Raw genomic sequence first — 23,917 nt, 5'->3', positions numbered from 1 at the left:
ACGTTGTTCTGGGTGAAGGGAAGCAGACAACTCAATAGGTCCATTCCAATATACAGTGACATTTAAAATAGCTGGTAGTTACATGGTTATTTAAACCTTTCAATAGTGCAAAAATAATATTTATGCTGTTGTTCTTTATCTGGATGTAGAGCGAAGGAGCATGAAGAAGCGTGCAGTGTTAATACCGAAGCAGTACTTGGGAAGCTCTTAACCTTGTGAAGACCCCGTCCTCACCTGTTCGTATTTCTCCAGCTCCGTGTGGTAGATCTGTCTGATCTGGGTGAGTTTGGCTCTGTAGTCGGAATGTTCGATGGAGTTGTCGGCCGCCCCGCCCGAGGCCGCAGCAGCAGCTGCAGCAGCAGCAGATCCACCACCTTTCTCTGGTCCCGCCACTCCCTCTGCCAGCAGCATGTTGTCTAAACGCATGAGCTGCGGGTCTGGGGGATCCTCCTCCTGGGCACCACGAATGCTGAGACCTGCAGCAACACATAAACGGGGACAGTTTCAGATAATGCCATCCAGGGACATTTTAGGACTGGAAAAAATAACACAATTAATTAAAAAAAATACTGATTAAATAGACTCACTGAATTTGTGAGTGCATTTTGAAAGCATTGTGTTTACCTAGTGTGCTTTAGTGTGATGTTTCCCATGCAGGTATGAACTGAGTGCCTCCTGTGTATGTGCTGTGCTCCTGTCGCCCATGTCTATGCCTGTTGTCTTTTATTTACACTGCGCTGCACACTGTGTGTACGGGAAGGCTGACATGACAGGCAACATCCATAAACTGACAAATGCTCAATGGTGAAGTGGCACTTCTACTCTGTGAAAGGATGCTAAACAGAAAACTATACCTCTAGTGAGTGTCTCTGTCTTTGACACAGTGAATGCGGGGAACTCCAGAAAGTATCTGCTGCTTTTCCTCATATCTATTTGCTTATAAGTCTCGAATCTTTTGTTATCTTACAGTCCTGATCTGGCAGTATTCAAAGATGCAATAACAATCTGCATTAAGGCGAAATGAGTGCCGAGGCGATTCTCTGCAAAGTGCTCATTCCTGACTTCTGTTTTTGTTCTCGGATCCCGCTGTTTATTTCCTCCGGTTTTCTGTCTCGCCAGCCTGTCAGCAAGTCGTAATCACACAGCAGATAGCGTACATGCACACCTGGATGCACGCGCAATGCAGCCACAATGCCCGGCCTTTCAGAGAATAAACAGGAACACTGAGGGTCAGAATTACAGCAAAAAAACAAGCTCAAGTGATCCAGGCTAATAAGTGGATAAAAATGTGGCTCAATGGGCAGTAAATACTGAGTGGCTACTCGAACGTTATGATTACCCGAGTTGTTTCAATTCAATAATCCCTCCCGCAATTCAGGGGTTTTCAACAGCTCATTACAGCTTCATTAAGATATGGCCGCCTCTGGATTCTAAATAAGAAGATTAGTGGCTCTATTGTGTCAGCCAGTAGGCATGCAATCAGAGAATCCCTTTTAGCATGCGGTGACCGACTGACCCTGCACACCATCCACAGGAGTAAATACTAAAGAAAAAAACACTCCTTTTGCTCTTTATATCTTTCATATAAACACAATCCTGGATAAAGGGGAAAAAAAAAAAAAAAATGTAGCCACTACTGTGATGTTTTCATCTCTGTTGGTGTTTTGTTCAGCTGCAGTGCCATTGAAAAACAAATTTGCCTCTATTTATGGATCGGCTGGCTTTGAGTCTTTTAGGTGTAATGGTGTGAGAGGAGTGGATGAATGTGGCTATTTGTGTTGGAGACATTGAGATGCTGGACAAGGCTCCATCAGGCTCGCAGGAGCCAAGCCATCCATGTGGACAATATGCCGCTGCTCCACTAACCCTCATCCACATCACACTGCATTTGCACGGCTCCACCCAAAGCGATCATTCTGGACGGACTCGACTGTTTCTATTCCAGTTTGTGCAGCATGAAGCCGAATGGCACATGACTCAAATGTTGACTGACCAGATGCCTGGCAACATATCTCAACATGCTCTAATAGCTGGTGGTTTGTCTGCCACAACGGTTCATATTTCCCTAATTCAGTATTTACTCCCACTCTCTGATTCAACACGAGCTCAGCAGGCTGCACTTTCTTTTGTGCTGCGGGTGGTGGTAAGTAGGTAGGCACGTTTTTCATGTCAGGTATATTAAATATAACTCTGGGACGCAGCGTGCATTTCCACACCAAACCCAGTTGTCACTTTCACTCGGCTCACTCTATATCCACTATATCCAGGGGAAATGCAGCTGAGGGAATTTACAGGGCTTTTCAGCTAAATGGGCATAAATCACTGGTTTCATTCAAACTAAATAATCACAGGCCATAAAGAGCTACTTGTCTCTTACCGTATATTACCACAAAGTTCCTGTGTGCAATACTGTGGCCATTCACACCAAAGGAAAACAGAGCGAGACGTTAGAAAGTGACATGTAATCCTGTTAGTCCGCTGACATGTGGAGTGGCCGTGACATTTTTATCATACGTGTCCATTTCTATTTGGGAAATCAGCAGGATAAAAATGATTACTGTGCTGCTCCGAGAAGCACGCGGCCCTGCAGGAGTCCACCAGGGTGTATTTGTGCCACAGCAGCTCTGGCTGGTCATTCATAACGTGTTGGGAGGGATGGCGCGTACGTCACGAGCACATATATAGTACAAAAATAAAAAATAAATAAAAAATAAACCATATCTCTGTCTCGGCGTCTCTTGCCGTGCGCCTTTTGTTGGAGGAGCTAAAGATTGCGGATTCACGGCCTGAGCTCGGCATCATCACGCAACTTCCACAATATAAGCTGGAAGTGAGATAATATCTTTAATTTGCTGTGTGGTTGACAAATCTGTATAGTAAGTTACAATTCCACAGTCACATTCTAGAACCGCAATGCTGCTTTTCCTGCTCAAATCTTTATCCTGTTTTTGTCTGATGATATGGGTATTAAAACAAGTTTGGGCGCCCGAGTTTAGCTTTAATCCACCTCCACAGTCAAAGTGGGATTAATCTCAGCGCAAAGAGAAAGTGCAGGAGTCGTGTCACCTTGGTAAAGCCTGCGAGGAACAGGAATTTAAGAATGAAAAATCTATGTGTTCCAGTTATTTCGCATTGGCCTGATGATGCTGCTGCTCACTCGCTTAATTACCAGAATTTATTTAATGATGTAAAACAAAAACAAAATCTGAAATTGTAACGATAATAATAGTGTCACATGTCCTTAATCGGCCTCATTTGTCATTCAACAATACAGGTGGGGAAGCCAGGGGGGGAAAAAAGCATATGCATGTATGATTGTTCCTCATTTCTCTTCTGTGGCCGAGACAAAAGGAGACACAGTGATTAATCCATCCCTATCAGTCAGGGGTGGTTCTTCTTTTCACTTTTTACAGGTTTCACTGCCGTTATCGGATCCGTGCAAGTAACAAATTTGACAGATAAAGACAATGAAGCCCTTTTTCTCTCATAGACTCTCCCCTGTTCTCTGTTTATAATCATTTCTGGTTCGGGGCTGTTGTCTCGTACATCATTCCCTGCTTGAAGCCCTGACAGTGATCTGAGCACTGCCTCGGGCCGCTCTCCTTTTCCTCCCACCTCTTTTCCCCTTGTGCCCTCTTTTATTCTGTGGGCTTAGCTGACCTTTGGCCCGCTGCTTGTTTACTCTCATCACTGAAGTGTGAGCAGGAGAGCCATAAAGGCAGAGCCCTGCTGGGTTAATGTGGCCTGCTGAAGAGGAGGGAAGGGGTGGCTCTGGGCTTCTCCACCTCATTCTGCTGCACCGACTGCACTGTCAGACGCGAGAAGAGCAGCGCTTCTTGCAGATACAGCCGGAGATTTTAGTCATTTTTTTTTTCTTTTTTTTTTTTTTTCAAGAACTCGATTCTTTTTTTTTAAGACTGTAAATGTGCTGTGTAGCAGTAACATGATCTCACCTGTGTTTGACGATACACACTGTGACTCTGTTACTTCCGCCTGTTTCCAAAACACCCTGTTCATTACAAGTAACCCTGACCTCCTGTAGCTACTCTCCCACCCAGCACCTCCAGTGAACGGCTCCGGCCACATATCGGCACTCTGTTCATCTAATTGCATTGATCCGCAAAGGTCTCCCAAAGCTAACTAATCGAAACAGAATTTATTTTCTGTCAATATTTGCAAAGGTCATCTCTCTTAAAGCCGTGGAGTAGACTCTGGGAGGTGGAGGAGGAGGAGGAAGAGGAGGAGGAGGAGGAGGAGGACAGTGGCATCTAGCCTGTTACTGAAGCTCGTCCAAGGTGAGCTTTCACTCGGGCTTGGCACTCAGGATCCAGGGCTTCTAATCCACCGTGTTATTAAAACCCGCTGCCAAAGCAACACACTAGAGACTACAGAGGGCTTAGAGTATCCATTTCACAAAGAGGCCAGTGTCACTACAGCCGCGTTCCACGTCTCCTTTGACTTCATATCATCTCCTTTGTCGTGGCGCCTGGATCAGTAACCTTCAGCTCCAGAAGCGGGGAGCTGGATCAAATTACCATTGAAAATCTTTTGTTCTGACAAATGAAACATAAGGATCCTCTTTCATCGATGTTCTTTAAGTTTTTTTTTTTTTAAAGGTTGGCCTACATCCACATGGCACAAAGAATCTGAGAGAATGCCTGCAGGCTCTCTGTAGCATGTACAGTAATTAACATGCCATTAACACATTAATACACATTAACTATTCCCAATGTTAATGGCAGAGTAATTACCATACCTGATACCGCACTGTGGGGAAGCCAAAGCACATTCGCCACTTTGTGTTTCACTTTCTTTGTTGAGTGAGTTGAAAAGAATAATTTGGGAGGATGGCTCAGTCTGTTTTACTTCACACAGACGATATCTGTGTCCATGCATGTGTCTTGTCCTTCCTCTCCATCCCAAATACTAAAAAGTACTTTCACACAACTAAAGTAGCTGCTCTGACTAAATACACACCGGAAAGGAGGATAAGTTGTAGAGGTGAGGCTGAAATACTGGAGGGCACAAAGAGCCTGGTGATTAAATGCGGAGTAAAAGAAGGCAGGAAACGGACCCTAAACTGGGGAATCCCTGTCTGGAATGATGATGTATTTCCTCCCAGTGCGGTGAGTGATAAGCTAATCAGCCGCGCTGACAGTGAAGTGTTACAGCCCCCCAGTGCTGGGTCAAGACTTCTCCCATCATACTCCACCAGCACACTCTGAACAGACAGCGCGTGGAGGTGGAGGTGGAGGTGGTGGGGAGTGACAAAAAGTAGCTCTGGTCAGAAAAGAAGATCTCTGTCAGTTCAGGTAGCCTTTGTCCCTCGATGATGATGATGATGATGATGATGATGATGATGAGGCACAGCCCCCACCCCCCACCCCACCCACTTCCTTTAAAGAGGAGGCTGTGACAGCGGTGGGGGGGCGAGGGGCGTAAGGGGAGGAGGGAGGAGGGGGCTTGCCACTCTCGACCCACGACTCCAAGACATGCGGGGAGTGGGGGTGGGCAAGGGGGTGGGAAAAGACAACCCAAACAAACATCTTGAAGACATTTTGCCAGGCACACCAAAATTAATCACTGTCCCACGGTGGCACTGACATTTGTGGGAAGTGACACACAACATGACAGACTAAAGGGAGAGGATGAAAGGAGACGGAGGGAGGGTGGGAGGGCTGGGTAAACAAGAGCCACTGTCACTCGCTGCGATCATGTGTGCGTGTTTGTGTGTGTGTGTGTGTGTGTGCGCGCCTGCGCGTGTGTGTGCGTGCGTGTGTGCGTGCGTGCGTGCGTGTGTGTGTGTGTGTGTGTGTGTGTGTGTGTGTGTGTGTGTGAGATGTGTGAGATGTGTGCTCTTCTGTGTTTATATGTGGACATGTGAGTGCCCACTTTGTTTCCTGCCCTCTAAGACTCGATATGGGCAAACGGCCAAGTGGTGTAGTGATGGCTGACCGGGCCTGGCGGTGGCGGCCGCACGCAGCGGTTGGGGAGACTGGCCAAATGAGTGGACAGGACCTCCGCTACAGATCAGCACACTGACTGACCCGACAGGACACGTACAGCATGGGGCTCCAACATAGGGGCTCACATGGTTCACATGGTCTGCTAGTCACAGAATGAGCCACAAACACAGTGACACTCGTGTTATTCAGGCAGACGTCCCAAATCTATGATGAGCATAAAGGCAAATATACTCAATGTATTAGTCAAAGAATATTAGAATTCCTGCCCGAGACGAGGACTCCGAGTTTACATCAGTCTGAGACCGTTATTGCATCTCATGTTTCAATATTTCATTTTATCCCCCCCAATATTGTGTTAGCATGTTTTGCTTATTTCTTTTCTACAGTTTCATTTTATATTTCATGTATTGATGGTCTTTAGCTTCTAGCCTCAATTTGCTGCAAAGGTAGGCTGATTTGTTATTCAGACCCCAAGCAAATAATGCAAATGTGGCACTGAAAGCCACTTATGAAATACCCAAAGGCAACTAATCACTCCTCCTCTCGTTCCAGCCTTTCTGCAGCCTCCTAATTAGAAGATGGAGATTGCATGAAACCAGGTCACACAGCAGGTCTCGTACACACCGATAACCAGGCAAACATGCAGGCAAAACTTCATCCAGACACCAAGCCAAGCATGCATTATTTTAAAGGCTAGAGGTGAAAAAAAATAATGCTATTCAGGTTATTAATCCCATATATTTCACTGTATGTTTCCAAAGAAGGATTTCGGCTTGAAGCACTGTGTGTATGTGCTCCGTATTCGTGTGTTTCCCGGTGTGTGTGTGTGTGTGTGTGTGTGTGTGTGTGTGTGTGTGTGTGTGTTGGTGCATGTGCATACGTTCACGTCTATATGTGTGCATGTGAAAGCTACATGCTCACATAAACAAAGAAACGGCATTGGTAGCATACAGCCAACCATGATCCACTGCCAGAGAGATTATTCTTTGCAGTGCCATTTCTGCAAGAGAGTTGACAGTCCATCATTTAGATTTTGCAGTGTATCCACGAAAAGGCTGCATTGCCTGAAGCAGAAGGAGCTGCTCTTTCCTTCAGTGTCTTTTATAGAAGAGAATTCAGCTCCAAATTGTAAAGCCAGAATCCTTTGCTAACCGTGCTAGCGTGTAAGGACTCTGCTACGAGGCAACTGAGGTTACAGCAGTGGAATAAGACTGCGCTTGACGTGCTGATTCTCAGAGCGTCTCTTGCTGAGGACTGATAAAGCTCACAAAAAGTCATCCACCTCCGGTATCCCGGCCAGAATGTACCTGAACAACAGTACTGAAGCATCCTGAGTCTGAGCCATGATGCAGGTTATTGCTAGGTCTGCAGAGTGCAGTGCGAGGAGTAGCTGGGCAGATCAGGTCCGGGCCAAACAACAGCTTGTGACAGAAGCAGGCCAAAGAGGATGTTGAAACACGCAGAGACTTAACAGGCAGCCGGCCTGCCATCCCCTCTTTTTCAGCTCTCCTTATACTCAACACATCACTTCGGATCCATCGCAAGTGTCTCTCAAAGAACACGGCAAGAATAGAGCTTTTGCATTACCATAAGAAAGGAGTGAAATAACTGTGGCATGTTCGTAGCAAATGAGTGAATGATTGCCGGGAGAATATCGTGTCCCTCATTTCATTTGACCGGCTGAATAGTTTTATTGTACACCTACAGATGATACTCTGCATTTCGTTGTTGCGCAATACACTGTGAAGAAGGTAGCAAAAAAAAAAAAAAAGGTTATTTGGTGCTAATTATTCCCAGCATGTACTTTACACACCATTTAATGAGTTAGACTGGAGGTGTGGCCATTGGCTGTGACTTGCTTGCCCAGTTATCCAAGATGAACCATGCAATCTCCCTCACGTCACCCCTGTCATGTGTACCAAGTCCCCCTCCGCATCCAATTCCCTGCTAGGGCTTCACTGGAGCAGAGACAAGGCGCCACTGAAGCAACACAACAGCTCCCGTAGCGTCTGCACACACCGGCGAGGGAGGGGTTTGAGGGGGAGGTTGGGGGGGTGGAGAGGGGGTTAGATCTGGGAGCTCACTCTCATAATTACAATAATTAACAGTTGCAGATTTAATTGGAAGGGAAGGCATTAACAGGAGGAACATTGTGGTGGCGCGTGCAGAGGGAACCTTTGCTGGGAGAAGCTTTTGTCTTCTACCTTGGCTGCGGTTGGCGGGTGCTGACACAACACAACGCAACGCAACACAACGCAACACAACGCAACACAATGCAACGCAATGCAACACAACACAACGCAACACAACACAACACAACACAACCAAGCTGAGGGTTCAGACGGTGGGGCTTGTCAGGACTCAGACTGGAGGCAGATAATTAGGTGCCAGGTTAATGAGAGCACAGGCTCTTGATGGCATTTGGTTACTGTATGTGGGCAATTAATGACTTTGTTTTTGTGTTTTTATTGCCCACTTGAGTGGAAAACATAATACATTATTCACCTCAGGCCTGTGAGTGCTGTTTGATGGAGTAGCAGTGACTCTGGCTACAGAATCCCTTTCATTCACTGTGGTTAATTCAAAACAATACATATTATATGGAGTAGTAAAATATAATCTCAGTATGACCTTTTCAGAGTCTACTGCCTCGTGTCGTCCGCAATGATGTTAAAAGCTCCAAAGATGTCAAGCAAACGTCGACGCTGCAGGTCAGGCGCAGGACAATGTAACCACAAAACACACCAGAACAAAGAAACCAAACCCCGCAGCCATAAGTGTTCAGTTAATTCAGCGTATCACATTTCATAATGTATTTGTGAAATTCCATACCCCCCAGAAAAGCCCTGCTTTCATTCCAGGGGATTTATTGGCAGTGAATCCACTGAGAGGTCTTCAGACATCCTCTTCTTTAGCCCAACCACTCGACGCCTCCTATTTTGGAGTTAGTTGTTCTCTAGCCTGTGGTGGCCAATTAGAGTGCTATAAGATAAATGGGCACCCACAACTTTGATGTCCATCTTTTTAATAAGCTTTGGTTAAGATGACATCTGTGTGAAAGAGTTCAATATCTTCACAGTGGGAGAGAAAAGAGGTTTATTCTAAAATGAAATATCATGTAAATACTGCTGGAGGTTTAGGCTGGGTGGGGGGGATCATGGTGTCGGCTGTGACTCTTATGTTGGCATTCATTATCTTCCGCTGCAGTTGTGCAGATTAGTCAGCGAAAGATGATTTTGAGAGCCTCGTGAAATCTATGCTTTTATACTACTGAATGTTAATGCCTCAGCATTAACAGAAAAAAAAGTGTTTCTTATGCAGTATTCAAATATAGAGTCTGAAGTTGTTATATACATTTAAAACATATATATATAATTCACCTAAATACATCTGCTGGGGACTGAAAGAAACCAGCAGTAATAAGAGAAAAGTACAGTGTAACAATATCTAAAATGGAGGGGTAATAAAATGGTGCATGAGTCTGTATGAATGTAAGGGAGAAGGAGAGGTGGAAAAAGAGCATATATCTAACCTAGCCTGCGGACGTGCTCCTTTATATGTGTGTGTAACTCAGTCAGGAATAATGTAAATGTCTGGAGAGTCTTAAGACTGAGCAGGCCCGTATAAAAGCACCCTGTTTCAGGCTAGTAAAACAAGTCAATAAATACAGCGGAGAAGCCCGTGCTGTCTGCTGCACTCTCCTGAATGAAAACAGAGGTGAACTGCTTATTTTCAGTCTGGCACCAGAGGTTGACAGCAGCATTATCGGCGCTCATACATTCTGACTATCACTCGTCACAAGCTATATCTGTCAACATCACACTCAAGTGCATTTTAGATGTAAAACAAGCGTTCCCCGGGAGGAGTATTTATGACTTGATGTGGTCAGCTGCTAAATGAAGGAAGCGCTTCCTGCAGCAGCAGCTGACCGCAGTTCTGATGTTTTCGAAGGACTTCTCTTTCTCACCCAATTCATCAGTTTGTCTTTTTTTTTTTTGTGGTTTACTCTGCAGGTTGGCACTTACTGTGGGAGAAGACAGATCCAAATGGGAAGCCAATGACACGGACTCAGAAAATGGAAACACCATTAGGTAGGCAAACACTTCACTGCGATAACTGCTACCTGATTACAGCAGGAAAGCGCAGCCGAGGTTCTCCTTTTTTTTTTTTTTTTTTTTTTTTCCCCCATACTGTGTCAACACTTTGGGAAAGCAAATATTTCAGTGACTACCCTCCCTGCGCTTTAATCCATATGGTGCATTCAGTTTGTCACTACAGATGTTACACTCCCAGGGATGGGTTTCAGAATAGGAAGAACTACTCTCCACAAGCAATGCTCACCTGCTCGGCGCTACACAATGAATACACAGAGGTCACACACCATATCACAGCGGGGCCAGCGTCAATCCTTTATTAAATTACCTAGCTATCTTATTTTCTGTCACCACACTGATATGAGGGTTATCTTTTTCATTTATGTAGCGGATTTTCAGGGGATTATGCATTAAAGATTAAGGGTGTGTATACCCAACACCTCAGCACAACAAAATGCAATACCTCAGACGCTGCATGGCTGATGTGTGTAAGGAAAAGGAGGTGCTATAAAACAAATCTTCAGCAGCCAGAACCGGACAGGGTTTATTCTCCTCAGACAATACAAGCTGTGACTATACAGAATGTTTCAACCCTAAAATACTGTGGTAAGCAATACAAATCCCTTGGACAAAATGAAATGTATTAAACATGTGGATTTCATAAATCTCCCTCTCCTCGGTCTGGGTCAGAGGTATATTCACTGTAGAGCTCAGCAGGCATTTTTTTTCCCCAGCATTGTTACTCAGAGTCGCAAGTGCTCCGAGTGGTTTCAAAATGAATGTCAGCAAAAGCTGCACGTGTACGGCAAACAGCAGATTCTCCCAGTAAAATGGTTCAAATCACTTACCCCTGCTACTTTATAAGAGCATTACAGCAGTGCGGGGATTTAAAGGTCTGCTATGGAAATATTACAGCTGGAATAGTGAAGTAGGATCTACATTATGGATGTAAAATGCTGCAACGATGAACAGTTCTGGATAGTTCTGCAGGCTCACTCTACACAGTACAGATAATGAAAAAAAAAAAAAAAAAAAAAGCCATTCAGATCCGAGCACAACACTGTTAAACACCCAACTGGGATCACTTTAACCTTGAGTAGCATACCAAAGGTAGAAGCAGCCTGGGGCTGTGGGGGGAACTGGCTACCACAACTCCCAGTGCCATGCTGCTCCACAGTGGGGGCCCAACATGGCCAGATTGCCAAAGAGGCCAGCAGAGGTGGCACCACCGAGTTAGCAGGGAGCAGATCATTCATCTGCTGCAACATTCGTTTAAGTTGCTCCATTATCTATTTGTTTTGTTTTCCAAACAATTCTGTTGCGGTAAACTCGCTGAGGAGAAAGTGAAGCTGCGTTCACCTTGTGGATGTTGGAGCATCTGTTGGTGGTGAGTTCATGACACAATCCTGCTAATTATTTAGCTAGCTTGATGAATAATATGTGATCATTAAAGATCAGACGAGCTAAGGACAGAGAGCTTTTATCATCGTTCTTTGGCTCATGCTAGTAAAAAAAATATTTTGAACATTGAGTAGCATGGATGCACAATTAACTACTCTTTTTATTAACGCACAAACAGGATGTAGGATTTCCATTTGTTTCCCATTAAAAGCTTGTAAACAAAGTATGAATGATGTATACACACTGTACTTCTGCTTTGTGTGGGGGGACCAGGAAGAAAAGATGAATAAAGATGGAGGATAAATTAGTGTGTGAAAGGGATATTCTTTCCCTCAAGCTCACTTTACAGCTCAAGCAAAACAAATAATGAAGCCTGCAACTTATGAGTCACTTCAGTCGCATTGTATAATTCAATCATTTTTGTGACAGTTGACGATTACTTCATCATCGCATAAAGACAGATTAAAAAGTTGTCAAATTAAATATTAAAGAGGGACTGCAGGCAGTGGTGAATTTTTAAAGGAATAACACAGATTGGAGATGAAATGAGGCACCTATATGCATATTTTATGCCATAAGGAACAAATGCATATATTTTCCTCTAGGCCACCTACTTTGTAATAAAGCATGGCGAGTGTATAGATGTGGTAATGCAGCCCAGCGGAAATGATATGAAAGAGAAATTGGTTTTACATAATGATGTCAAAAGGAATATGGCTCTGCATGGTCATGTGGAATAAAGATAAGATTCTCTTTCTCCGTGAGTGAATATTTTGCTAATGGTTTCTTCATTTCCTTAAAGAATAAAGAAGCCAGCTCTGTATGAACCTTGAATGAGGTTTCAATTGAATGAAGTTAACATTTATCTTTCAATAGCAGAGGAGATCTGTTGAAAATACCCACGTGTGGAGCAGAATGCTGAATGTAAAAGCTTTGTCATCTGTTGAAATAAAGAGAAAGTGACAAGTGACAGTAAGCGCTATCACACGTTGAGCAGGAGGAAGGTTTGAAGAGGAGAACAAAGCCACGATATGCAATGCAGAGAGGGTTAAATCTCTATAAAGAACAGAGAGGAGGCTGCATTTCACTAAGTCAGCATCGATTGGGGTAAACAATGACTGATCAATACGCATACAAAAGACTCCTTCTAACAAAGACTCACATGTAGATTTTACATATCATATCGCACAAACAGAGACTGTTTTCTGGAGCCTGTTGAATTAGCAGCATTACAGCCTTTTTTTAATGCACTATTTTCTATTCAGCACAATTACATGAATACGCTCCTGTGTCCATACGCACTTACTCATGCAATAAGCATCATTGTCACAGAGGCTTCCTTTCCAAATGGTTCAGTCTCCACCATCTGCAGGCGTTCCCAGACACACCGCTTTGAGTCTGCCATAATGATGCATGACTAAGTACAGTTAAAGTGTTGCAGTCTGTTGGCAAAAAGCAGTCAAGCACTTTGCTATAGTGTCACTACGGATAAACCATACAGCTGAAGGTTGACGATGGATAAAAGGCAGTGACAGGCCAAGTGATGTGACTCTGGGTGTGTGTGTTTGTGTGGATTCACATGTGTATGAGAGGTTAGAAACCATGGCACAGCAGGTTTGTAAGTGTACTTAACTAGGATGTGAAATAGGGTTGGACACAGTGAAATAAAATGCTGTGCTGGAGTCTGTTGAAACTGGGACACGGTTTAAAAGTTATTCTCTCTGCCAATAAACAGGCATCTCCCTCCACTACTGCGCATTTACGGGAAGCGCAGCCTCATGGGTTTGCTAATACCTTTTGTTACACACGTTTCTCCAAATTGTTGTTAGCCAGCACAACATCAAATTGTCAAATGCAATCCCAGAATACTATTTCAACAACTTTCCTTGATGCACTTGGACTGTCTACTGAGGATTATTTTAGAATTTTTGCTTTATTATAACGGGTTAGAACGACCAGCCTTTGCAGAGCGCTGTATATTTAGCTCATTTTGGCCCTGCACACCCTGCTCCTTTGGTGAATTTAGCAATAAGGCACTCAAATCCCTCTCTCAGCTCTCAGCCAGTCTCCCTCCTCATTTCACTGTCTCCTTCAGTAGGCTTCAGAGTAGATATTCAGCGTACAGTGAATACAGAGGAGACAAAGAACTCTCCATTATACTGTACTCTGTTTGCCAAAGTCTTTAGTGTCAAAACGCTCCGCAGACTTTGTTGCTGCTTTGTCGAGTTCACCGCTGCAGCCCGCTTTCATGTAAATGATCTTGAATGTTATTTTCTAAAGAATGCATTTTAAAGAGAAATTCTCATTTCTGCCTCTGCATCTTGTCACAAACCCTTTTCTCTTTCTATCTACTCCCCTCTCTCCCTCTTCCTCCCGCCTCAGCCGTAGACTGCATAATTGATGCAAATACTGTCACATGTGTCAGGAGTGGAGGCTCTTCTAGTTTACTTCTGCGCTACACTTTATCGGGGAACATTAAGTGGAGAAAGCAGCCTCATGCCAGGGGTGGAAAATCAGCTTGTCAGTGGTCTCATTCACGAAGCCATTTCTTCGGAATTGTTTCATCAAGGTGATTGAGAACAAAAAGTACGGCAGCAAATTCCAGCTTATGTTTAGGGAGCCCTTCCACATACATTATTTATATTTGCTGCCCACCGTAGTCTCTACTGCCATCTGACATCATTGCCTAATTCTCAAATATTTCTTCAGATTTCCTCCTATTTGCGCAATATCCTTTCCACATCAACCACGCCACCCCGTTAGGCTTGTAAAGAATGATTTTTGTGTGTGACACAGACCTGAAATTATAGATAGCTGCTTTCGAAAAGTGCCAGGGCATGATGGCAGCGCTGTAATGGCTGTTGAATGACTGGAGTGCAGTCAGAGACAGGAACAGGATTTCATTTACAACAACGATACAGGAGGAATTATGTAAAATGGTAACATTCCATGCCATTTAATGAGCCACATTCACTAATGTCTAAGTCTTACAGTAATAAAACGCACCGCCTGCCAAAGCTCTGCCACTACACTGTTTCTGTCTATTTCCAGCTCCGTATGAAACAATGGTGCATAACAGAACAGGCAGACATTTGCAGTTCTTTACCCTGCGTGCTGAATACTCTGCCTTCAGACAGAGTGAGGCGCTTGTCTGCTACCCGTTCCCCTCCTCCTCTTCCTCCCTCCTCCTCCTCCCCCTCCTCCTCCTCCTGCTCCCGTGCTCTCCTTGTCCTCTTTTTTTTTTTTTTTCCTGGCCCTAGTCTGTGCCACAGATTAAGTGACTTGATCCTGCAAACATCTGAAGAATTCAGCTCCACAAAGAGGTCAGACAAAGGCCAGGGGATAGCCTTACAGGTCCTCCTCCATTAGCAGATCCACAGAGGTGTCATCAGGAGGGCTCTGCAGGCAACAAAGAAGCCCCCAAAAGAGTAGATTGCCAATTGATGTTTATCTCTGCGCCATTATTACACCCTTCACAGCCTGCGTCTGCTCGGCCATTATGACAACTGAAATTAATGGCAGACATTGATTATCATCACACTCTGCAAATGTTGTGTGATGAGTTGTAATCGAAAATAATATATTTTTGGACCAGTAAACGGAATCCTACATCTCTTGCTCTTTGTCAAATCTTCCGTTTTTTTTTTTTTTTTTTTTTTGCAAAACAATTTTTTTTTGCACAAACAAGTTTTCACTTGTGAACTGAAGCCAAGTAAGCTGCAAGTGCTGACTGTCTCTTTGTTTACATGTCTCTTGATATAGACAAACAAAAAAAATACCCCATATTTTTCAGGCAATAGCATTCACAAAGAATATCTGGGGCTCCTAGAAAAACATTTCAGCTGTAATAAGCTTTCTCCATGAGAGTCTGAAACATTTCAGAGGGCTCCTTTGAAGCTCTCACTATGTTGACTGTTCACATATAGACAGTGCTTGGAAAGCCTGAGCGCCATATCGCTGTAACCTCTCACTGCTTCTGCATTAATAATTAATTGCCGATGTGAGTAAACACTACTGTAGATACAAGAATGCCCCTAACAACACAAACTGTGCTGCTCCCACTTAAAGCTGTATGCTCAACAAATTTAGCCAAGTTTGCGGAAACATGGTAAGCACTACCTTCTGTGTATATATTCGGATGTGCAGTTGAGCCACGTTTGGCACATTTCACTCGGTGTGACTGGGATTTGCTCAATTCGGCAAAAACCTTCCCAGAGGATTTCTAGCAGGTGGCTCCATCTTCCACGCCTCAGACTCCCGCGTGCAGTCAGACCTGCTCAAGAGGTGTTGCTCTTGCGCAGTTACCCTTTAGCTTACAGGCAACACGCTGTGAGTTTACAGCTAACACAACCTCATTTATATTACTTATAGTGAGGAATGTATGTGCGGGGCCTGTAGAACATGCTGACCTTGTCACTGTTAGCAGCATCTCCCAGCGCTAGGGAAGAGCCTGCTCAGGTGTTGTTACCCAACCACTCAGCGGCTTCCTGTTCGTGTTATACATAAAGGAGAAGCTAAGGACCTCTGAGTGTGGCTGCAGAACAGTTGCTTATTGAATGGCTGAGCAGCATAACATGCCCATTGAGCTCGGATTAAAAGATTTTATTCCACGCACAGCATAAGCTCATATCACAGCAAAGTGTAATATCTGGTTTTCAACACCCAGCTTGTTTCTGAATACAAGAGAAATGAGAGGCTCTGTAATATTTAATACAATGCCCACACTAATCATATTACAATGGCTGTGTATGCATCACCAACGAGCCTTATTTGGCTTTTGGTGGTGGAATATGACCAGCTATTCAAAATTCAGGAGCAAGGAGAGCGTCTTTTAACTTACTATAAATCCTCATTATTTCTAATAGCACTTCTGAAGGCTAAAGAGTAGAGCAGAGCATGTTCTCTTTATTCTTCAGTCACTGACAGACATGGCCAAGCACTATGGGTTAATGTAATATCACAGTTGGATGCCTCCTCAACTCACTTACATTCCCTGTTAGCTTAAAAGTCTTTCCGCAGGAAAAAAAAAAAAAAGAAAGAAAAAGTATGCAATGCATGAAAGAAAGTGACGATTGTGGGCGCCCATAGCGACAGAGGGCCCATGAATTACACCCACCAAAAAAACAAATCTTTCAAAGGCCCCTCAAGAGAATAAGTCTGATAGATTAAAAGCATATTATGTTTTAATTTTGAATAATGCAATACATCATTATGATGTTTTAAAATAACATCTGAAGAAAACAAAAGACAAAAAAAAAAAAAAAAAAAATCACATCTGTGATATCCATAGTCCCATTTCGGTGAGGGGAAAAACGTTGGTCTAAGAATAGAAAAATGGACTGTAAAAAGTCCATGGTTCATCTACTGAGACTGGCATATCAATTAGGATTGTGAATAAGAGTGTAATTGAAAGCAACAGGAGCAGAAAGAAGCGGAAATTCATCAAGGCAAGCATGGAAAAGCACAAATGAGTTCCGAGCGAGACGCAGAGAGCCTCGTCCCTATTCTTCTGCTCTGTCTTTGCCCAGAACGGATCCACCTAATCTCCCCCACCATTACCAAACAATGAAATCAGCAACCAAACAACTCTGCCGGCTGTAGTTTCCTTTAGTAATTCCAGGCAGGCTAATTGTTTTATTAGAGGTACAAATAAATATTTCTCAGACCGTCTCTCTTTGCAGCCACAGTAGATTCATAAAGCTTGTGTTAACTGCACATTGGGTGCTCAAGTCTGCCGCCTCGGGGGCCCCAATAAGTGGTAAATCTAGTTTTATAAAAGTGAGAAAAAAGGAGCTCACTGTGCAGCATTAAGCAATTACTGTTCGCTCATCAGTCACAACCTGTTGAAGTGGCTCATCACCCCTTAGCGTGTAATTTTCAGCAAACTGAGAAATATATGTGCTGTAGAGGTCAAAGGTCACGTTGCTGGGACTTTTATAGGTGGGTTTTATTAGGTGTGTCGGTGCTCGGTGCCTGTGATTGCTTTGCAGAGTCTGGCTTACTGGCCAGTAGCATCTGTGTCTTCCTATAGTCTTATCTCTACTGGCAAGCGAGCACGCTGGAGCAGGCCTGCCACACAATCATTGTACCATGGCTCCACTGTCACTAAATGGCACGTTCTCTGAGCCCCAGTCCTCCCTTTCCTCGGTACGGGCTTCTCCAGCTGCAGCCTAATTTCCTGTGACTTGCCTAATTACTGTAATTAAGGATTAATTGCCATTAATTATTCACACATAAGCTCATCGCAAATCATGGGGTAAATGTCTTATGAAAGCTGCCATACAAGCCATGTATAAACACACTAGGATGCTCCAGGCTGCTGAATCGATCACTCAGCCCTCCAGCAAATCTCCACGCCACACTTAGGAAAACAGCGATAACTCTCCCCAAAATCAACAGCCCATCCAGGTGATAGAGGAATCAATTCACATGCTTTATTCATCTCAGCTACATTTGGTTGCTTCCAGTAGTGCTTCCAAGGTATGAAGCAGGCAGAGAAAAATGTCTGTGAAATATTCTGTAAACACTAACTTTTAATAAAAGGCTGTGATGTCGCGAAAGACAAGATAGTGTAAGTAATTGTGGTGGTGGGGGGGTAAGGGTAAGTAGTGGCTAATTCTGCTTTAATCTACCTCTGTCATCTCATCCTTGATGTCAGCAGCATAAGAATCAGTCCATTAAATCTGCTATCTCAGAAAAGAGGTGAGGGACGTGAAACTGTAGTAGAATTTGTCATGATTAAGGTCACTCCTTGAAAACCTGTGGGAAATTTATTGACGTCGCACTTTATTTTTCATTGTTTCTCTAAATTTGAGGAAGTTCCCTTTAGACCTGAGGGATTGATTTATGGGTGAAGGAGAAATGTGTCATTAACTGCTCTTTGGGGGAAGCTTTTATCTCCCGTGACCGGTGATGTCTGGGACCTTCTGGCTTTTGATTGGAGAGAAGCTCTGACGTAGCTTGGGCAAATATTTACACTCGTCAAATACTCGGACGATTCCCAAGCGTTTTTGGGGAAATAGTTTTTAAGACTTCAGCATCATAAAATCATACTAATGGCTGTAATGTAAATCTGCTGAGCACAAAATGTCTTCCAGGGACCTGCATGCAAACAGTATTTAAAATGAGACATTTTTACAAGGCTTTAAATCAGCAGTGGAGCCATGTGTTGATAGAGAGAGAAAAAAAAAGAACACTGTCTGGTGCGTCACACCGGGTCTGCGAGACCTCACAGCGATGCCACAAACTCTATCGTAATATACAAGACTGACAATTATTTTCTGTATCCTGGTGAGCTCTCTGGAAGCTGCTGCCTCAGCAGTGACATTGCACACCCCATACTGGCTCCTCTGTGTCTTTTCTTCCATAAACACCGGTCACTGAGTGAGAGGCGGATGGGATGAGAGGGGACTAATTGCTGGACCAAAGGCAGATGTGGCAGATTAATGCAGGAAACGGCTTCATTTTGGGCGCATAAGTTTGTGTATTTGATTTAAACATTTATGTTAATGGACCTTCTGGCAGCTCTTTAATGCTCTACACTCTGTGGTAAACAGCTACTTTGCAAATCCATCATTGGGCCATCCTGCAAAAACAAAAACGGGGGGAAAAAAAACCCAAGCTGCACAAGGAGAGGGGAATAGATAACAGCATTGCAGATCAAAACAAGGGGATAACAAGACTTCAGACATACACAGGCAGCTTGAGCCAGTGCTGGCAAAATTTCTCCTGATCAGCATTATTGCAGCCAGAGTTTAATTTATAGAGCTGAGCCAGTCCTGTTTTATGCGTTTGTTAGATTAATGTGCAGCGCCATACTTTTTTACTGCCATAGTCTTTGATCAAGTTCAATTTATTGGGATTAACCTGAGGTTCAAGCGTAGTCTATGATCCATTTCAAGTCATTATTTGAAGCCTCCACTTTCTCCAGCTGTGATTGGGTTTTCTCGTCCTTATAATTAAACACAAGTTTAAGCTGTCAAATCTGTCCTCCAACCATGACAGTTCTTTAATGACCCTCTGCTATAACATATCAATTTCTTCTTATTTTTATAGCTTTTGACTTTGCAACGTGCCTCTTAAATTAGTATGTGTTAATTGTTACCTTATAAGTAGTGCGGCGCTGTGATAAATACTACTTTTCATCGAGACACAGGAGAAGTGCCTGCTTGTGCCGTGGTGTTAATGTGGAGAAGTGCTGCACGGTGAACGTGTCACCGCTCTGTGTGTCGGCATGTGAGTTACAAGACCCCACAGCCTGTGCAACTTTCTGTGGACCCTGCTGCCCCCACGCATTTCACACTCCCACCTCCCCCTGTGTGACACCTCCCAGCAAGCACATGCATCATCGCGTCATTGATGCCTAATTGATACTTCCCTATTTATTGTCACCTTCCCTCTCTGTCAGCTGACTTGGCTCTCCGTGTCGCTTTGCATTTATGGACTCCCGGTTGCCTTGATCTCAGTAATTAGAGTTTATGTGCTAATTGGTGTAAATACAAAGATGGGAGTTGCAGGCGAACACTTCACGCCGCGGCTATAAATTGTGGCTCTGATAAGTGTGGGCTGTAGTGCTGAGGGGATAGCAGAAGTGTCTCTACCAAACTGATATTTCTGTCACCAGTCCTCGTCCCTCTTTTCACATTCAAAGTGCTGCGCGGCTTGAATAATATTTAGACAGCTTAAGACATCTTCGTATCTCCTGGCTTTGAAAGTCTCATTTACCTTTGGATGCCAAATGTCACATTTATTATTTCAAGACCAAGTTGTCAACTTAATTGTCAAGACATGACAGTTTTCCAATCTGGATTATATATAGACATATGGTTCTGCATTTCTATCAGATTTGCAGCCACTTCATTCAAACCGAGTAAGATTCAATCAAACACAATATATAGGCTACTGTATATATTTAGAAATACATAGTGTGCAATTACTCGTGGAATCTAGCAATATCTAACACAACCAGAAACATGGCAACTTGATTTCTAGTTCTATTTTTCAGTGTGGTGTCTTTGGGAATAAAAACATGACGGTTTGCCTCTTTAATGTAACATGTGCTGTTACTTTACAGCAAAACCAGAGTCTCAGAATTACCATTAGTAAACAATAAAATGTAAATTCATTGCAGCATTGCTGAAGGGAAAACCTGAAAATAACAAACAATGGGTGATGTAATGACATGATGAGATTTAACATCAGAGAACTAAAGATGTCTGTAACATGTAACTTTAATAATAAGAAGAAGAATCAATTTCATATTTATGGTTGGACAATGCGCGCTGTGGGCAGCTAATTGTACTATAAAACCAACAATAAGTAATAACTTGTGTATTAGTATGGGTTTTTGTTTGTATTGATTATGTGGTCATGAAAAATGTAATCATAAATAGTGACCACTAAGTCACTCTGGATAAAAAGACAAAAATGTTGTCGCTAATAATGGTGATTACACAGCCATAGATTTCCATCATTGTATGTTTTATATATTTCTGTTCTAACAAAAGGTAAACTGTAAGTGTGAATAAAAGTAATTCATTATCTTAAAAGTATAATAACCCTGACAACAGCACAACAGAGGGTTTGTACTTCAGAGGGCTTTGAAATGAGATATGGGTGGAGCACTGTAGCTGCTTAGGAAATTTAAAAAAAAAAAAAATACCAGAGGGTTATGATTGTAATCTGTTTAACTCAAAGCTACCTGCTTTTAATGTTCAGTGATGAAATCATTTGACAGTTAAGATAGCTCAAGTTCAAAGCTATAACATTAAAAAACAATATGAGTGAGTTTTCCCACTACTATATAAGAAAGCCATCTGCTTCAAAATGCTCAATTTCCCTGAAATGTAAAACAATTATGCAGATATCAAATAGCAAACTTTCACACTGATTAAAAACGCGGTTCAGCCATGTGCTTTTCACATGGAAACACAGATGTATGTTTCTTCAGCCCCTTTTCATTTTCAACTTGGTTCTTTTAAAACTCTGTGTTGTCAGCAGATGTCCTTCTAACGGAGACAAAGAAAATGAGAGGGGGCTGGATATCATCAGCATAGAAATGAGCCTCCTCCATGCCCCTTCTAAGGCACAGCCACAGCGCCGCTCCAGCCACTACACTACCTTTTCAACTTGCAAATGACAGTGTCACCAAATGCTATCCTTCCATCAATCAAGTCGGGGGGGTCATGAATATACAAAAGGCAAAGCGGAGACTGGCTGCCTCCCGCAGCTCTACTTGGCCCAATTATACGGGCTCAGCTTTCTCCTGTGAGCTCCCACTTTTTGTTTCAGTCTAAAGGGTACAGTCCAAGGCAGCCCCAGGCTTAATCAAGGTAGGTCACGCATACTGGACCTCTCAAGTGGACTGCAAATGCAAGTTAAATGTGGACACCAAATGTCATCTTTCTTTTACATCATTACTGCTAGGGGGCAAAGACAGCAGGGGTCAGTTCCGCACCCCTTTTTTTTTTTCCCGTGCACACTCTGCCACATCCCATGAAGTCCTCCTCTTTACCCAAACATGAGACCAGACCACTAGACCGCTGCGGCTCCCTCCTCTCCTCTCTCTGCAGCAGCCTGCTTGCCCCTTTCTTTACCCCAGCTGTCAGATCATAGTTGTGAATTAGCATTCTAACGGATACGCCTCAACCCGGGGATGAATTAGCACACAGGAGTAACTAATGACCTCCCTGCTGAAAGTGGACCTTATAGTCGATGGCACAGCTGATCAATACCACCGCCTCAGCTCGGCTTACCCTCTCTTCTCTCTTTTTAGCGTCTGCTGACATCCCTTCACAGCCTTAGAAAAGATATTCAAGACAGTATGACACAAATTAAACCAGCGAGTCACAAGAGTCACTTGAGTTCATGTTTATTTGAATAAAAAAAAATGAGGATAAAACTCATCAATACACCTGAATGCAGACTGCTGAGCACAAAGCGCTTTGGTCAATAATGTCTCATTGTTACATATTCATTATGATAGAGAATGTAAACAAGACAAATCCATGTGTTAATGTAAGTAATGGTAATGTTTGCAGATAGCATCAATCACTGAATACAGCGATTGTGTTGTTGCTCTGTGTTGACAAAGTGTTGCAAGAGCTGACCGATCAATCATCTCGTTTAAACTGATGATTCAAATCGTTTTTGATGAGTGTGACTCTGATGCAAAGGTTAAGATCATTTTGTTACTTTGAAAGCCGGCTGGTTCAATGAATACGTTATAAATGTTGTCACGTAAATGATGAAGCAGAACAGTAACTTCTTTCGGAATAAACTAGCCCCACAATAATCAACCGTTTCTACCCAAGAGGAGCCAGTGACAGTGTATAATGTAAAAACAGGAAAAGAAAAAAAAAAAAGGTAGCTGTCAATTTTGTTTATCAGGATTTAAAACCTTTTAAAAACAAATTCACAGATAAGAGTCTTAAAAAAAAAAAACCTGCAACAAGCAGTTTGGAAGGTGCTTTGATCAGCTGTTTTGATGTGTTAATGTGTCAGCGGAGGCGCAGCAATCAAGCCACAATAAGTCTCAGAGGAGTATGAGAAAGCAAAGGGTTAATGTGGGCCTACGGCTGCGAAAATAAATTACTCTAAATATGTAAGTGGACGTTGGAATGGGCCCTGTAAGAGCAGAGTGAGTTTGGGTAAACCAACAGTCTGTCTGCTGTAATTTATAGACAGCTATGATAAATACTATTTGTCCATGACAGTCACATGAAATAATAAACCATGGCTGCCTATAAACATTACTAAATCCTGACACTATTGATTTATAATGTCTAACAGTGACATCAAACCAAACAACTGACAGAAACAATGCCAGGGCTTTAGGAGCAGTTTGTCAACTATTAATTCTGTCAAAGGGGGTTTTGCTCTAAGCCGAGGGAGCTTGTCTTGCAGTTGTCAATCCCTTTGCTGGAAATGACTGCAGCACGTCCGCGGGTAAAGGCCCTAGGCGCTGCTCCGTTAGCCCTAATTACCCCCATCCCTGCTTTGGCAACGACAAGACCAGCCTCTATTTAAAATGCATGTTAATTATGCAAATTATTAATTGGGCTGGTGCTCGAGGATTTGTGTTTATGCCCGGATTAGAGTTAATAACTGTATCAAGCTACGTTTTAAGCCTGACCTATGACAAGTAATGCTGAGGTGCTGAAAGGGATATTTTCCAATACATTACCCTCTCTTCTCTTCCAAGTCCATTCCCCATTACAGGAGGCTGAATAAATGACACACAGATTCTCCTTCCTCGCAACGGCACCCAGTTTAGATCCGAGCAGTGTGCTGTATAACATCATCTAACACTGCTTCACCGTGGTGCTTTGTTAAGGGATCGTGTAGAAGTGCCGCGGTTTATATATCCTGGTAACTATTATGCCCACATACAAAAGCAGACACCTAAACACACACACGCGGTCACATAAACAGTCCAGGGTCTTATTTCACAGCAAT

General features: G+C 43.2%; 1 protein-coding gene across 5 annotated transcripts in view; it reads right to left on the bottom strand.

Moving 5' to 3' along the window:
• Nucleotides 1-23,917, bottom strand: part of pbx3b (pre-B-cell leukemia homeobox 3b) — a 58,381-nt gene that overhangs the window by 12,612 nt on the left and 21,852 nt on the right. For all 5 annotated transcript variants that reach the window (XM_069178502.1, XM_069178504.1, XM_069178507.1 and 2 more), the window contains exon 3: nucleotides 235-476. In XM_069178502.1, the coding sequence (XP_069034603.1) occupies nucleotides 235-476 (242 nt within the window). The remainder of the gene's footprint in view (nucleotides 1-234; nucleotides 477-23,917) is intronic.

Source organism: Embiotoca jacksoni, unplaced genomic scaffold (genome assembly GCF_022577435.1).
Source record: "Embiotoca jacksoni isolate LCO1_2020_lvr unplaced genomic scaffold, fEmbJac1.0.p SCAF_8, whole genome shotgun sequence".
NCBI classification, from domain to species: Eukaryota; Metazoa; Chordata; class Actinopteri; family Embiotocidae; genus Embiotoca; species Embiotoca jacksoni.
This window is presented reverse-complemented; position numbering and strand designations above follow the sequence as displayed.